Source organism: Oncorhynchus mykiss, chromosome 10 (genome assembly GCF_013265735.2).
Source record: "Oncorhynchus mykiss isolate Arlee chromosome 10, USDA_OmykA_1.1, whole genome shotgun sequence".
NCBI classification, from domain to species: domain Eukaryota; kingdom Metazoa; phylum Chordata; class Actinopteri; order Salmoniformes; family Salmonidae; genus Oncorhynchus; species Oncorhynchus mykiss.
The window spans coordinates 5499717-5516230 of record NC_048574.1 but is presented as its reverse complement, the minus strand read 5'-3'; the positions used below and the strand labels follow the sequence as shown (position 1 = coordinate 5516230).

General features: G+C 41.0%; 1 protein-coding gene across 1 annotated transcript; it reads right to left on the bottom strand.

The window, feature by feature from the left end:
• Positions 1 to 838: 838 nt before the first annotated feature.
• On the bottom strand, positions 839 to 12349 carry LOC110533266 (high mobility group-T protein-like). Its single transcript, XM_036989535.1, has 5 exons — positions 12203 to 12349; positions 8838 to 8998; positions 4941 to 5086; positions 4456 to 4630; positions 839 to 1620 (listed from the first exon to the last, which is right to left on the bottom strand). The coding sequence occupies exons 1-5, from the start codon at positions 12297 to 12299 to the stop codon at positions 1474 to 1476; spliced, it is 726 nt and encodes a 241-aa protein (XP_036845430.1). The 5' UTR covers positions 12300 to 12349; the 3' UTR covers positions 839 to 1473.
• Between the last annotated feature and the right edge of the window lie 4165 nt (positions 12350 to 16514).

Genomic DNA, 16514 nt, shown 5'->3' with positions numbered 1-16514 from the left:
AGGCGAAAGAGAGAGAGGAGAAAGAGAGAAAGAGAGGGAGAAAGGGAGAGAGGAGAAAGAGAAAGGGAGAGGGGAGAAAGGAGAGGGGAGAGAGGAGAAAGAGAGAAAGAGGAGAAAGAGAAAGGAGAAAGAGAGAAAGAGGAGAAAGAGAGGGAGAAAGGAGAAAGAGAAAGGGAGAGGGGAGAAAGAGAGGGAGAAAGGGAGAGAGGTGAAAGAGAAAGGGAGAGGGGAGAAAGGAGAGGGGAGAGAGGAGAAAGAGAGAAAGAGGAGAAAGAGAGGGAGAGAGGAGAAAGAGAGAAAGGGAGAGAGGAGAAAGAGAGGGAGAAAGGGAGAGAGGAGAAAGAGAAGGAGAGAGGAGAAAGAGAGAAAGGGAGAGAGGAGAAAGAGAGAAAGAGAGGGAGAAAGGGAGAGAGGAGAAAGAGAAAGGGAGAGGGGAGAAAGCGACTAGATCAGTTTCCCAAACTCGGTCACATTTTGGTTTTTGCCCTACTGAACTACACCGCTAATTCAAATAACCAACTAATCATCAAGCCTTTGATTATTTTGAATCAGCTGTGTAGTTCTAGGGCAAATAACAAAATGTGTACCAGGGGGTTGGGCCCGGGACCGAGTTTGAGAAACCCTGGACGAGATGATCTGCGTAACCAAGAGATTCTAAACGCACAAGAAAGAAACCAGTCGATTTAAAAAAAAAAAAAAAAGTTTATTGACGTCAGAAGCAATTCAGAATCTCAACAAAAAAAAAACACAAAAAAAAAGCAAATATTTCCTCTTTTATTTCTTTGCGATGACAGTGGTATTGAAATAGTCCAGTAAAATATCTTTATGACAATACGGCGAGTTGATAATACATCATTTAAAAAACAAGAAGACAACAAAACGCACGGGGCCCATCGGAAACAGAAGAACTACGAAGACCCTACATTATAACCAGGTAATGTGCTGCTGTGCACTGCTAGCTAAGGCAAATAGACCCATCGGTTTCCAAGACTAATTTTTTATTATATTTTTTTACAAACCGCTTTAAACTGTAACAAATGGGGGGGGGGGGGGGCGTCCACAAATTGCACCCTATTCCCTATATAGTGATCTACTTTTGACCTGAGCCCTATTAGACCTTTGTCAAAAGTAGTACACGAAATAAGGAATAGGATTCCATTTTTTGGACGCAAAGAGACTGGGAGATAGAAACACAGACAGATACAGGTGACACTGTTGTAGTGTTAAACTATACAAAAAAAGGGGACAACAACCTGTACAGCTGCAAAACACTTCTTATACACAGCGTTTACGTTTTTGGAGGGAGAGAGGAGAGAAGAGGGGGGGGGGGGGGGGGTGGGGGGGTTCTTTTTTTTTGGTAACTTATTCAAGTTTTTTATTTTGTTCTGTGTAAGTGATGCGTGAACAAGAAGGGTTAAATGCTTTATAAACAAGAAATGATAAGCTCTAACAACCACGTGGATCAACGTGGATCTACTCGTCATCGTCGTCGTCGTCATCGTCGTCGTCATCGTCGTCGTCCTCATCATCGTCGTCGTCGTCGTCATCCTTGGTTGGGGCAGCGGCCTTCACGGGCATGCTGACGGGCACCTTGCCCTTGTTGCGATACGCAGTGATGTCCTGAGAACGGGGAAGTGGACGAGAGTAGTGGTTCACTTCATTGCTACAGGCAACCACTTGGACTTGCCACCCCTCAGGGGGTTCCTCTCTAGGTTTCGTCCTAGTCACCAAATGTGACTCGCAACATGGAAGTAAACATACAACAACTGCATATGCATGACTAGTGTTAATAACTTGAACTGTTAGACTATGCATGACTAGTGTTAATAACTTGAATTGTTAGACTATGCATGACTAGTGTTAATAATTTGAACTGTTAGACTATGCATGACTAGTGATAATAACTTGAATTGTTAGACTATGCATGACTAGTGTTAACTTGAATTGTTAGACTATGCATGACTAGTGTTAATAACTTGAATTGTTAGACTATGCATGACTAGTGATAATAACTTGAATTGTTAGGCTATGCATAACTAGTGATAATAACTTGAATTGTTAGACTATGCATGACTAGTGATAATAACATGAATTGTTAGACTATGCATGACTAGTGATAATAACTTGAATTGTTAGACTATGCATGACTAGTGATAATAACTTGAATTGTTAGGCTATGCATGACTAGTGTTAATAACTTGAATTGTTAGGCTATGCATGACTAGTGTTAATAACTTGAATTGTTAGGCTATGCATGACTAGTGATAATAACTTGAATTGTTAGACTATGCATGACTAGTGTTAATAACTTGAACTGTTAGACTATGCATGACTAGTGTTAATAACTTGAATTGTTAGACTATGCATGACTAGTGTTAATAACTTGAATTGTTAGACTATGCATGACTAGTGTTAATAACTTGAATTGTTAGACTATGCATGACTAGTGTTAATAACATGAATTGTTAGACTATGCATGACTAGTGTTAATAACTTGAACTGTTAGACTATGCATGACTAGTGTTAATAACATGAATTGTTAGACTATGCATGACTAGTGTTAATAACTTGAACTGTTAGACTATGCATGACTAGTGTTAATAACATGAATTGTTAGGCTATGCATGACTAGTGTTAATAATTTGAACTGTTAGACTATGCATGACTAGTGTTAATAACTTGAATTGTTAGACTATGCATGACTAGTGTTAATAACATGAATTGTTAGACTATGCATAACTAGTAATAATAACTTGAATTGTTAGACTATGCATGACTAGTGTTAATAACATGAATTGTTAGACTATGCATGACTAGTGTTAATAACTTGAATTGTTAGACTATGCATGACTAGTGTTAATAACATGAATTGTTAGACTATGCATGACTAGTGTTAATAACTTGAATTGTTAGGCTATGCATGACTAGTGTTAATAACTTGAATTGTTAGACTATGCATGACTAGTGTTAATAACATGAATTGTTAGGCTATGCATGACTAGTGTTAATAACTTGAATTGTTAGGCTATGCATGACTAGTGTTAATAACTTGAATTGTTAGACTATGCATGACTAGTGTTAATAACATGAATTGTTAGGCTATGCATGACTAGTGTTAATAACATGAATTGTTAGACTATGCATGACTAGTGTTAATAACTTGAATTGTTAGACTATGCATGACTAGTGTTAATAACTTGAATTGTTAGACTATGCATGACTAGTGTTAATAACATGAATTGTTAGGCTATGCATGACTAGTGTTAATAACATGAATTGTTAGACTATGCATGACTAGTGTTAATAACTTGAATTGTTAGGCTATGCATGACTAGTGTTAATAACTTGAATTGTTAGACTATGCATGACTAGTGTTAATAACATGAATTGTTAGGCTATGCATGACTAGTGTTAATAACATGAATTGTTAGACTATGCATGACTAGTGTTAATAACTTGAATTGTTAGACTATGCATGACTAGTGTTAATAACATGAATTGTTAGGCTATGCATGACTAGTGTTAATAACTTGAATTGTTAGACTATGCATGACTAGTGTTAATAACTTGAATTGTTAGACTATGCATGACTAGTGATAATAACTTGAATTGTTAGACTATGCATGACTAGTGATAATAACTTGAATTGTTAGACTATGCATGACTAGTGATAATAACTTGAATTGTTAGACTATGCATGACTAGTGTTAATAACTTGAATTGTTAGACTATGCATGACTAGTGATAATAACTTGAATTGTTAGACTATGCATAACTAGTGTTAATAACTTGAATTGTTAGACTATGCATGACTAGTGTTAATAACTTGAATTGTTAGACTATGCATGACTAGTGATAATAACTTGAATTGTTAGGCTATGCATAACTAGTAATAATAACTTGAATTGTTAGACTATGCATGACTAGTGTTAATAACTTGAATTGTTAGGCTATGCATGACTAGTGTTAATAACTTGAATTGTTAGACTATGCATAACTAGTAATAATAACTTGAATTGTTAGACTATGCATGACTAGTGTTAATAACTTGAATTGTTAGACTATGCATGACTAGTGTTAATAACATGAATTGTTAGACTATGCATGACTAGTGTTAATAACTTGAATTGTTAGGCTATGCATGACTAGTGTTAATAACTTGAATTGTTAGACTATGCATAACTAGTAATAATAACTTGAATTGTTAGACTATGCATGACTAGTTGTAATAACTTGAATTGTTAGACTATGCATGACTAGTTGTAATAACTTGAATTGTTAGACTATGCATGACTAGCGTTAATAACATGAATTGTTAGGCTATGCATGACTAGTGTTAATAACATGAATTGTTAGGCTATGCATGACTGAGAGAACATCCCACCTAACAGCGAACAGAGATCTATATAAACCAATCAAATTCATAGAATAACAAAAGGGGTGATGTTTGTTTACCTTCTCGTACTTCTCCTTCAGCTTTGCAGCCTTTTTCTCATAGGGCACCTTGTCTTCCGCTGTTAGGTTGTTCCACTTCTCTCCCAGCTTCTTGGCCACATCACCGATAGACAGGCCAGGGGTCTCCCCCTTCACCTGGGGTCGGAAATCAGCGCAGAAGATGAAGAAAGCAGACCTGGAGGACGGGAGGAGAAGAAGAAGAACAGGAGAGAGGAAACAGAAGGGGTTTTTGTTTGGTTGTCAATTCATCGATTGTTTGTTGACAAAACACTGATGTTTTATTTGAGTGCTAAAGGAGCTGCTTTAAATGCAGTACTTGTGTTATTCAAATGTAGTGTTATTGTTCATTGTTTTATAGTAGTAATTGTTTCATAACTTACTTTCGGCACGTTTTAACCCGACTCAGCCGGACATCCATGAATTATGAGTTTTGGAAAGGGGGGGGGGGGGGGGGTGATTGTCTTTTACTGTCAGGCAGTACTCACGATGGTCTCTTGGGGGCATTGGGGTCCTTAAACCTCTTCTTCTTCTCTCCCTTTGGAGGAATGTAGCTCCTCATCTCCCTCTCATAACGCACCTTGTCCAGCTTGGCCAGATCCTCAAACTTCCCCTTCTCCTTGGCAGACATGGTCTGAGGGAAGCAGAAGGTGTGATCAGATGTCAACAGTTTGTGTGTGTGTGTGTGTGTGATTGTGTGTGTGATTGTGTGTGTGTGTGATTGTGAGTGTGTGTGTGTGTGATTGTGAGTGTGTGTGTGTGTGTGATTGTGTGTGTGTGTGTGTGATTGTGAGTGTGTGTGATTGTGAGTGTGTGTGTGTGTGTGTGTGATTGTGAGTGTGTGTGAGTGTGTGTGATTGTGAGTGTGAGTGTGTGTGTGTGTGATTGTGAGTGTGTGTGTGTGTGATTGTGAGTGTGATTGTGAGTGTGTGTGTGTGTGTGTGTGTGTGTGTGTGTGTGTGATTGTGAGTGTGTGTGTGTGTGTGTGTGTGTGTGATTGTGAGTGTGTGTGTGTGTGTGTGTGTGTGTGTGTGTGTGTGAGTGTGTGATTGTGAGTGTGTGTGATTGTGAGTGTGTGTGTGAGTGTCTGTGATTGTGTGTGTGTGTGTGTGTGTGATTGTGAGTGTGTGTGTGTGTGTGTGTGTGTGTGTGTGTGTGTGCCTGCGTGCGTGTGTGTGTGTGTGTGTGCCTGCGTGCGCGTGTGTGTGTGTGTGTGTGTGTGTGTGTGTGTGTGTGTGTGTGTGTGTGATTGTGAGTGTGTGTGTGTGCCTGCGTGCGCGCGCGTGTGTGTGTGTGTGTGTGATTGTGTGTGTGTGTGTGTGTGTGTCGGTTAGGTGCTACACAGTGGTAGAGGAACACAACGTAAACAAAACAATGTCATGACAAGGGGTGGCAGATCAGTACGGAACAACTTAGCTGTGACACAGTTCATTTGTGTGATTGTGAGTGTGTGTGTGTGTGTGTGTGTGTGTGATTGTGTGTGTGTGTGATTGTGAGTGTGTGTGAGTGTGTGTGATTGTGAGTGTGAGTGTGTGTGTGTGTGATTGTGAGTGTGTGTGTGTGTGATTGTGAGTGTGATTGTGAGTGTGTGTGTGTGTGTGTGTGTGTGTGTGTGTGTGATTGTGAGTGTGTGTGTGTGTGTGTGTGTGTGTGTGTGATTGTGAGTGTGTGTGTGTGTGTGTGTGTGTGTGTGTGTGTGAGTGTGTGATTGTGAGTGTGTGTGATTGTGAGTGTGTGTGTGAGTGTCTGTGATTGTGTGTGTGTGTGTGTGTGTGATTGTGAGTGTGTGTGTGTGTGTGTGTGTGTGTGTGTGTGTGTGCCTGCGTGCGTGTGTGTGTGTGTGTGTGCCTGCGTGCGCGTGTGTGTGTGTGTGTGTGTGTGTGTGTGTGTGTGTGTGTGTGTGTGTGTGATTGTGAGTGTGTGTGTGTGCCTGCGTGCGCGCGCGTGTGTGTGTGTGTGTGTGATTGTGTGTGTGTGTGTGTGTGTGTCGGTTAGGTGCTACACAGTGGTAGAGGAACACAACGTAAACAAAACAATGTCATGACAAGGGGTGGCAGATCAGTACGGAACAACTTAGCTGTGACACAGTTCATTTGAAACTATCTCGTACCAGACAACTATCACAGGACTACGAGTGGTACAGGACAGTGTCCACTCAAGGGTTCTGCATCCCAACATGGCACTACCTTTGGCACACTATTCCAATTTAGTACACTACTTTCAACCAGGGCCCATAGGGTGCTGATCAAAAGTAGTGCACTATATAGGGAATAGGGTGCTATAGTAGTGCACTATATAGGGAATGGGGTGCTGATCAAAAGTACTGCACTATATAGGGAATAGGGTGCTATAGTAGTGCACTATATAGGGAATGGGGTGCTATAGTAGTGCACTATATAGGGAATAGGGTGCTATAGTAGTGCACTATAAAGGGAATGGGGTGCTGATCAAAAGTACTGCACTATATAGGGAATAGGGTGCTATAGTAGTGCACTATATAGGGAATGGGGTGCTATAGTAGTGCACTATATAGGGAATAGGGTGCTATAGTAGTGCACTATATAGGGAATGGGGTGCTATAGTAGTGCACTATATAGGGAATAGGGTGCTATAGTAGTGCACTATATAGGGAATGGGGTGCTATAGTAGTGCACTATATAGGGTGCTATAGTAGTGCACTATATAGGGAATAGGGTGCTATAGTAGTGTACTATATAGGGAATGGGGTGCTATAGTAGTGCACTATATAGGGACTAGGGTGCTATAGTAGTGCACTATATAGGGAATGGGGTGCTATAGTAGTGCACTATATAGGGAATAGGGTGCTATAGTAGTGCACTATATAGGGAATGGGGTGCTATAGTAGTGCACTATATAGGGAATAGGGTGCTATAGTAGTGCACTATATAGGGAATGGGGTGCCATAGTGGTGCACTATATAGGGAATGGGGTGCTATAGTAGTGCACTATATAGGGAATGGGGTGCTATAGTAGTGCACTATATAGGGGATAGGGTGCTATAGTAGTGCACTATAGGGAATGGGGTGCCATAGTAGTGCACTATATAGGGAATGGGGTGCTATAGTAGTGCACTATATAGGGGATAGGGTGCTATAGTAGTGCACTATAGGGAATGGGGTGCCATAGTAGTGCACTATATAGGGAATGGGGTGCTATAGTAGTGCACTATAGGGAATGGGGTGCCATAGTAGTGCACTATATAGGGAATGGGGTGCTATAGTAGTGCACTATATAGGGAATAGGGTGCTATAGTAGAGCACTATATAGGGAATAGGGTGCTATAGTAGTGCACTATATAGGGGATAGGGTGCTATAGTAGTGCACTATAGGGAATGGGGTGCCATAGTAGTGCACTATATAGGGAATGGGGTGCTATAGTAGTGCACTATATAGGGAATGGGGTGCTATAGTAGTGCACTATATAGGGAATGGGGTGCTATAGTAGTGCACTATATAGGGAATGGGGTGCTATAGTAGTGCACTATATAGGGAATGGGGTGCTATAGTAGTGCACTATATAGGGAATAGGGTGCTATAGTAGTGCACTATATAGGGAATGGGGTGCTATAGTAGTGCACTATATAGGGAATGGGGTGCTATAGTAGTGCACTATATAGGGAATGGGGTGCTATAGTAGTGCACTATATAGGGAATGGGGTGCTATAGTAGTGCACTATATAGGGAATAGGGTGCTATAGTAGCGCACTATATAGGGAATGGGGTGCTATAGTAGTGCACTATATAGGGAATAGGGTGCTATAGTAGTGCACTATATAGGGAATAGGGTGCTATAGTAGTGCACTATATAGGGAATAGGGTGCTATAGTAGTGCACTATATAGGGAATAGGGTGCTATAGTAGTGCACTATATAGGGAATAGGGTGCTATAGTAGTGCACTATATAGGGAATGGGGTGCTATAGTAGTGCACTATATAGGGGATAGGGTGCTATAGTAGTGCACTATATAGGGAATGGCGTGCTATAGTAGTGCACTATATAGGGAATAGGGTGCTATAGTAGTGCACTATATAGGGAATGGGGTGCTATAGTAGTGCACTATATAGGGAATGGGGTGCTATAGTAGTGCACTATATAGGGAATGGGGTGCTATAGTAGTGCACTATATAGGGAATGGGGTGCTATAGTAGTGCACTATAGGGAATGGGGTGCTATAGTAGTGCACTATATAGGGAATAGGGTGCTATAGTAGTGCACTATATAGGGAATGGGGTGCCATAGTAGTGCACTATATAGGGAATAGGGTGCTATAGTAGTGCACTATAGGGAATGGGGTGCTATATTAGTGCACTATATAGGGAATGGGGCGCCAGTCAGTCACAGCTGAGATGTGTTCCATACTTACCTTCCATCTCTCAGAGCACTTCTTGGAGAACTCGGAGAAGTTGACGGAAGCTTCCGGGTGTTTCTTCTTGTGCTCCTCTCGACAGGTCTGGACAAAGTAGGCATAGGAGGACATCTTGCCCCTCGGCTTCGTTGGATCTTTCCCCATCTCAATATCGGTATCTAAAATGGCCAAGAGAGAAGGTTTTAGAAGTTATCAAAATGGCCAAGAGAGAAGGTTTTAGAAGTTATCAAAATGGCCAAGAGAGAAGGTTTTAGAAGTTATCAAAATGGCCAAGAGAGAAGGTTTTAGAAGTTATCAAAATGGCCAAGAGAGAAGGTTTTAGAAGTTATCAAAATGGCCAAGAGAGAAGGTTTTAGAAGTTATCAAAATGGCCAAGAGAGAAGGTTTTAGAAGTTATCAAAATGGCCAAGAGAGAAGGTTTTAGAAGTTATCAAAATGGCCAAGAGAGAAGGTTTTAGAAGTTATCAAAATGGCCAAGAGAGAAGGTTTTAGAAGTTATCAAAATGGACAAGAGAGAAGGTTTTAGAAGTTATCAAAATGGACAAGAGAGAAGGTTTTAGAAGTTATCAAAATGGCCAAGAGAGAAGGTTTTAGAAGTTATCAAAATGGCCAAGAGAGAAGGTTTTAGAAGTTATCAAAATGGACAAGAAAAGTAAAAAAAAAAAAAAAAAAACAACACAAGTCACATTTTATTCAGTATTTTCTGACCCCCCCCACCAAAAAAACACAATTTACTGCCATATATTCTGAAATGTTACCTAAATGCTTTCATGCAAACTGCACGTGATTGGAGATCTGTCTTTGTTTTCTGTAATGACCTGTCAGAATTGCGCGGTATCGGCTACGGGTGGCGAACGATCGAGCTAATAGTTGATTCGTAGACATTTTCTCCCAATCTCAGCCATGGAACTCTGCAGCAGCTCTTTCAATGTGAGTTCAGATATTTTTGTCCCAACTGGTTATTTTGGAAGGTCATCCTGATCTGGTAAGAGTCTGTGTGGTTCCATAAAACCTTCCACTTCTTAATGATTGGCCTGACTGTACTCAATGTATAGGACATTTTCTTATAACGTACCCCTAGTCTGTTATCGATCTGCAACTTTATCCCTGAACTCTTCTGAAAGCTCTTTGTTCTTCATGATTGAAGCTATGGTTGAAATTCACGACATGACCGAAGGCCCTCACAGAGACAGGTGTATATTGCATTACAGGTGGAAGGAAGCCCCTTCTTCAAGGTGTTACAAATATGTGTTGCATCTGAGTTATTAGATTTGCTTTGACAAAGGGGCTGAAAACACATTTAATATTATTTGACCTTTTTTTTAATTTGGATAATTTATTTTCTATCATTTGGGTTCCCCCTTCCCCTATCAGGCTGGACTCAATAGACTGTTTCCTGCCCTTACTTACTCTTGGCATCAGAACTGTAAACGCAGCTCTCTGCGAATAAACACGTCCGGTTCTGTGTGTTTGATAGAAAATAAGTTTGTGGAAACAAACCCTTGTCTGTAGGAACGTTTACGGACTGTCACGCGGAATGTGCCCTTTGCTGAAAAAACAGCCGTTACCTTTACCGGTCAAATCATGCGAAATGTAAACAATTATAAAAATAAATAGACGCTATGTTCATGCATTTTGTACAGTCTTACGTTAGTCACCTCATATTTGTGAGTTGTTTTGTTTTTAATGCAGAATGCCTGTCATTGATCACTGGAGTTTTGGCTACAGAACGTTAGAAGTTCCCATTCTACAAGGGGGAAAAATCCTTTCAACTTTGTGAAGTTCAAGTGCAGAACATCCCTTCGGACAGATTTGACATTTTTCACTATTTCACGAACTAAATCGGAAAGAAAATGAGAAATACATAAAGTACCAGGTTTCTGATTAATTTGTGTATAATGTTACTAGTGCATTTAGCTAACTCTATAGAAATCTATTCCTTAGAAAAACAAAACCCGAAAAATCTAGAAAAAAATACCCTAAAACCACAAAAGAAAGTCAAAATATGTTTCAATTTCGATTCAGCAACATTTGAAAAAAATAATTAAAATGTGGGAAAAAAAATCTGGTGAAATTCCCTATTAATATTGCTGGTATGGCTGCATGTCTGTGTTGTAGCCAAGCAATGCGTTTCTATCTGTCGAGAGAAGTAGTAATGGCGCATAAGGCTTCTCGTTGAAGGAAAAAGGAGGTCAACAAACGACGGCAATATTTCTTCTTCCATTTTGTGAGAAAGCCTTCTTCATGAAAGAAAGTCGCCCTGAAATGTCTCCACCCGCATTCCCGATCGCATTTTGAATCGAAAAATATGTTGACAAAGCCCGTCAGCTTGACCATGTTTTTCCCCGGTAGATTCCTATTGCAATAGCCGTGGTGTATAGTGATACACTGGGTCTGTGCTATGCCTATGTGCGGGCTGTGTAGAGTCCTATGAGCTCGGAATGGCCGCTTGTGTCTTCATCCACTAACATGGAGAATATGGCTCCTTCTCTTTGTGTCAATGCACAGCCATTGCATGCAAGTAGAGGGCAGAGCGACCGCGGGGTACCCACCTCTTTTCAATCTGCGATTTCAACTCTTTAATTTCAACAGAAAAATACAAAAATAATGTCGTTGGAATAAGGAGAGATGGGCCTTTAATTTTCATTTTTTATATTTTACAGTTAGACACATGGTTGGTGATAAATCACGGTTTGAAAAAGTTGGAAGTGAACTGCGATTGTATGGCTGGCTCCGCAGTTACTGTCTGCCTTGTTTCCTATGCGAGTACAGTCAGCCATTACAGTAAAGCGCAGATTCCCGAGGTAATTTCTCACCCTAATTATGAGGCAATTTGTGGAAGAAAAAAAATAACGAACAGTTACAATTTTCAGAGCAAATTTCTTTCTCTCAATGTTTTCTATATTTTCATTGTCAATCTTCCCGTGGTTTCATCTTCATATGACAGGCATCACAGCCTCGCAATACACTGCAATGGGCACAAGTCTCATGTTTGTGCGCTACCTTGCTAGCCAGCTGTCCACTGAACATTACTGATTTTTAAAATACACCGCATTTTATAATAACACTGCAACAATTACCTGATATTAATTTATAAAATACATATATTTTTTTTAAATGTAGATTATTTTAGTTGTCGCCTTTTTTCAACCAGAGGCTAAATACTGTGTGCTTCGCTGGCAATTTTCTTGGTAGTTTTTGACCGGTTTCTTCGAATTAAAAAATCACATTTTTTTTTTTGCAAACCTAACATGGTCAATACATTTCAAAGGAAATTTCTAAATTGTCTTGTCATTTTTTCATCCTTACCGACACTTCTCATATATTTTTTTCTCTCTCCCTCTATCGTGTGAGATACTTACCAAAGGCTGCAGCTTGGATCTCAAATGCTCTGCAATGGCTGTAATGTGGAACACCAAAACGAATGCGATACGCAGTGTCTTGTCGCTTCTCTAACATCACTCTCGGCGGAGCTCTCTCTCTCCTCCCTTCCCATTGGCTACCGCCAAGTTTTGTGCCAGTCTGATAGGATATAACTTTTTCATTGTCCTAATATCAGACGATGCGCCATTGGCTACCTTTTGTGAAACGTCACGGGAGTTGTAAAATGGCGCGGTGATACGAACATTTTTTTTGTTGTTGCTGGTGCTGAGCTTCCTGGATGTTTGTAGAGTGGTTTGCCCATAGCATTGAGTTTCCGTGCGTTGAACACAGTGAAACGCAAATGAATGGGACAACTGCGGAGCGTTTTGGTGAAGCAACAGCGTGTTAAATGAACGGGAACAAGGTGTTGGTGGGAAATTCCCACCCCACCCCCAATGATCAATTGCAACCATTGACTATTCACACCATCCTACGTTAATTAACTGTATTAGCAAATTAAGACTTTGTTAATAGAATATATTAGGATGGTGGGTTTTAAATAGGAATGATAGAAAAGTGTTTGAAGGGACCTCTTGGTAGGATGATACAGTATATCATGTAGAAGGAATTTTAGATAATTGTGTCGTTTGTAATGAACCAATGAATGACATGGCACAGTATACACCATCATGCAGATGTATCAATGACAGTATATCGAGGCAGTATTAAGCAACGAGGTTCTTCTTTTCGACAGAAGACGGCGTTTATTATGTTATTAGTGATTGTTTAGGAGAAATACAAGATTATTTAACAAATGTTCATTACACGGTATAATCTAATGCACGTTGATAGCAGAGGGAGAGTCTATAATGAGGTTTAATGAAAACCGTAGCCAATAAAACTAAAAGTAGACAAGCAATTTTAAGACCATTTATTTTTCTATTCTATCTGTTCTCACTATAGTCCTCATTGCCACAAACGGAACAATCCGTTTTATGTGCGGTCCTCTGGCTAAATGAAGCAATGTTGACGCGCTTTTATCGGCTACAGTTCTGTCTCGAACCGTTACTTTATACCGTTATTTTTATGCTTTTGTAACTGTACGTTTTTGTTAGAATGTTTTATTTTTTTATTTTATTTTATTTCACCTTTATTTATCAAGGGAGGCTAGTTGAGAACAAGTTCTCATTTACAACTGTGACCTGGCCAAGATAAAGCAAAGCAGTGTGACACAGACAACGACACAGAGTTACACATGGAGTAAACAATAAACAAGTCAATAACAGTAGAAAAAAATAAATAATCTATATACATTGTGTGCAAAAGGCACGAGGAGGTAGGCAATACATAGGCCATAGGAGTGAATAATTACAATTTAGCAGATGATGTAGCTAAAGGCTCAACCTTTTGGTGCATCGCTGGAGACCTGCTAGAAAAACGTCGATGTCAACGCGCTGACACATGCGTGTATGTTCCAGTTCTCACGTGCGCCAGCGCTCCTATGAATAGAACTGTGTTGCGTTCCACAGGCCCGTACGGGCGCATTCAATTCACACGTATAAGGTCAATCCGTGCATTGATTGAAGCCTAACTTAAAAGTGAAATAAAAACAATCATATGTCATTAAGAAATATAATATTATTTAGATTTTGACACATTTTGACAGATTTGATTGGACCTTTGTAGATAGCGCTATATTCCATACCCTTTATACACCCTTTATATCTTTGTATCACAGTGAATGATGATTTTCTCATTCCTTAGTCCCTCAAGCTCAAATTCATCATCATCATCATACCAGTAACCTAAGACCCCAGCCCCATTTTGTCACGAGGCTGAGAGAAAATTGTGCAGTTTTAAAGCTAATTTCTAGTCATTAAAATAATAATAATAATGGTTTATGGGTGATGGTGATAATCATGCTTTCCTTCCACAGTCTGATATTCATTTGCTTTTTTTTTTTTAGCAAACCTTTGTAGGCATCATCATCTAAAATGAAACAGCCCTGGATTTACAGTGTTCTGCTACAATCAATCAATCAATCAATCAATCAATCAAAGTATCAGTAAGGAATCCTGCTTTATATTCACCAGGGCCTGTATGCAGACTATGTTGCCTGCAGTTATGCCAAACGTCTCCATTGTCTTGGGAGGTAGGTTTGGTTACCCTCTCCATTGTCTTGGAAGGTAGGTTTGGTTACCCTCTCTATTGTCTTGGGAGGTAGGTTTGGTTACCCTCTCCATTGTCTTGGGAGGTAGGTTTGGTTACCCTCTCCATTGTCTTGGGATGTAGGTTTGGTTACCCTCTCTATTGTCTTGGGAGGTAGGTTTGGTTACCCTCTCCATTGTCTTGGGAGGTAGGTTTGGTTACCCTCTCTATTGTCTTGGGAGGTAGGTTTGGTTACCCTCTCCATTGTCTTGGGAGGTAGGTTTGGTTACCCTCTCCATTGTCTTGGGAGGTAGGTTTGGTTACCCTCTCCATTGTCTTGGGAGGTAGGTTTGGTTACCCTCTCCATTGTCTTGGGAGGTAGGTTTGGTTACCCTCTCCATTGTCTTGGGAGGTAGGTTTGGTTACCCTCTCCATTGTCTTGGGAGGTAGGTTTGGTTACCCTCTCTATTGTCTTGGGAGGTAGGTTTGGTTACCCTCTCTATTGTCTTGGGAGGTAGGTTTGGTTACCCTCTCCATTGTCTTGGGAGGTAGGTTTGGTTACCCTCTCCATTGTCTTGGGAGGTAGGTTTGGTTACCCTCTCCATTGTCTTGGGAGGTAGGTTTGGTTACCCTCTCCATTGTCTTGGGAGGTAGGTTTGGTTACCCTCTCCATTGTCTTGGGATGTAGGTTTGGTTACCCTCTCCATTGTCTTGGGAGGTAGGTTTGGTTACCCTCTCTATTGTCTTGGGAGGTAGGTTTGGTTTCCCTCTCCATTGTCTTGGGAGGTAGGTTTGGTTTCCCTCTCCATTGTCTTGGGAGGTAGGTTTGGTACCCTTAGTCATACAGAACAGTGAAAGGGAGACACTGATTGTGGCATCTATCAGATTTTGCCATAGGAATACATTCTAGCACAGTGCTATAAACAAATAAAGGGGAAGCAATGGATGATACTTAACATTTGAAAAGGGACATGTCACAGTCACATCTTTGAAACAAAGAGAAATTGTCAATGGAGCCGGCCCTCATAGACACTGATCTACGATTAGTGTAGCAATTCCACCTCTCATATTCCTCTCAGGATTCAGGGAGCAGTAACAGATCCCAGATCTGTGCCTAAGGGCAACTTTTATCCAGAGCCCCATTTGTCTCTGTCTAGCTATTAAACTGTCATCTGTCCCATGTGGGAGTAGTAGCAGTAGTACCTGCAGCATGATGACAGAAAGTCACACAGCCTGTCCATGAAGCACAAGGAGAGGAGAGGAGAGTGGGGTAGGGAAGAGGAGAGGAGAGGAGAGGAGAGGAGAGGAGAGGAGAGGAGAGGAGAAACGGAGAGGAGAAACAGAGAGGAGGGTGGGGTAGGAAAGAGGAGAGAGGAGGAAAGGACAGGAGAGGAGAGGAGGGGAGAGAAGGGTGGGGTGGGAGAGAGAAGGAGAGGATGAGAAGAGAGGAGAGGAGGGTGAGGGGAGAGGAGAGAAGGGTGGGGTAGGAGAGAGAAGGAGAGGATGAGAAGAGAGGAGAGGAGGGTGAGGGGAGAGTTCATCACCAATGTATCTATGCATTCTAATGAAGCCTCTCTGGGAAAAAAATATGCAAATTAATTTGTCATCAGAAGAAACAAATTGAGGACAGCAGCGGTGCATACAGGAGGGGCTGGAAGAAGGGGTGTCGGAGTGTGTGTGTGTTTATGTGTACGTGCATGTGTGTGTGTTCGGGTGGTGGGGGGGGGGGGGGGGGGTATGGGGAAAAGGGAAATAGGGAAAGGGGGGAGAGAGGCACCACAGAGGAAACAAGGGGAGAGGTATGGGGGTACAGCCGGGGAAAAGAAGGAAAGGGTTGGGAGGTATAAACGAGAGACAGTAGAAGGGGATGTGGGGGGAGGAGAGACAGGAGCACTGAGCTATAAATGAAGGGGGCATTGTTTTTCAGATAACGGGTACCTCGCCTTCTCGCCTCAGTACCCCGAAACCCCCTGTACCCCAAAGAACCCCCATAAACCCCTCTTCGTTTAATGTTTCTCCTCTTGTAAATTCAAATCAGAAAGCGCCACTTAAAAATGTGGATAACAAAGGATGAAATATTCACATTTTACTCTATTTTACATGAGTCTTTTAAAATTTTTTTTTTACAGTTCCCTCCTTTAGAATAGTAATACAGCACTTATT

Coding starts and splice junctions, on each gene's coding strand:
- LOC110533266 (XM_036989535.1), bottom strand. CDS start 12,299: ATGTTAGAGAAGCGACAAGACACTGCGTATCGCATTCGTTTTGGTGTT. Junction 8,999..12,202: donor GATCCAAGCTGCAGCCTTTG/GTAAGTATCTCA, acceptor TGGCCATTTTAG/ATACCGATATTGAGATGGGG. Junction 5,087..8,837: donor AGTGCTCTGAGAGATGGAAG/GTAAGTATGGAA, acceptor TGCTTCCCTCAG/ACCATGTCTGCCAAGGAGAA.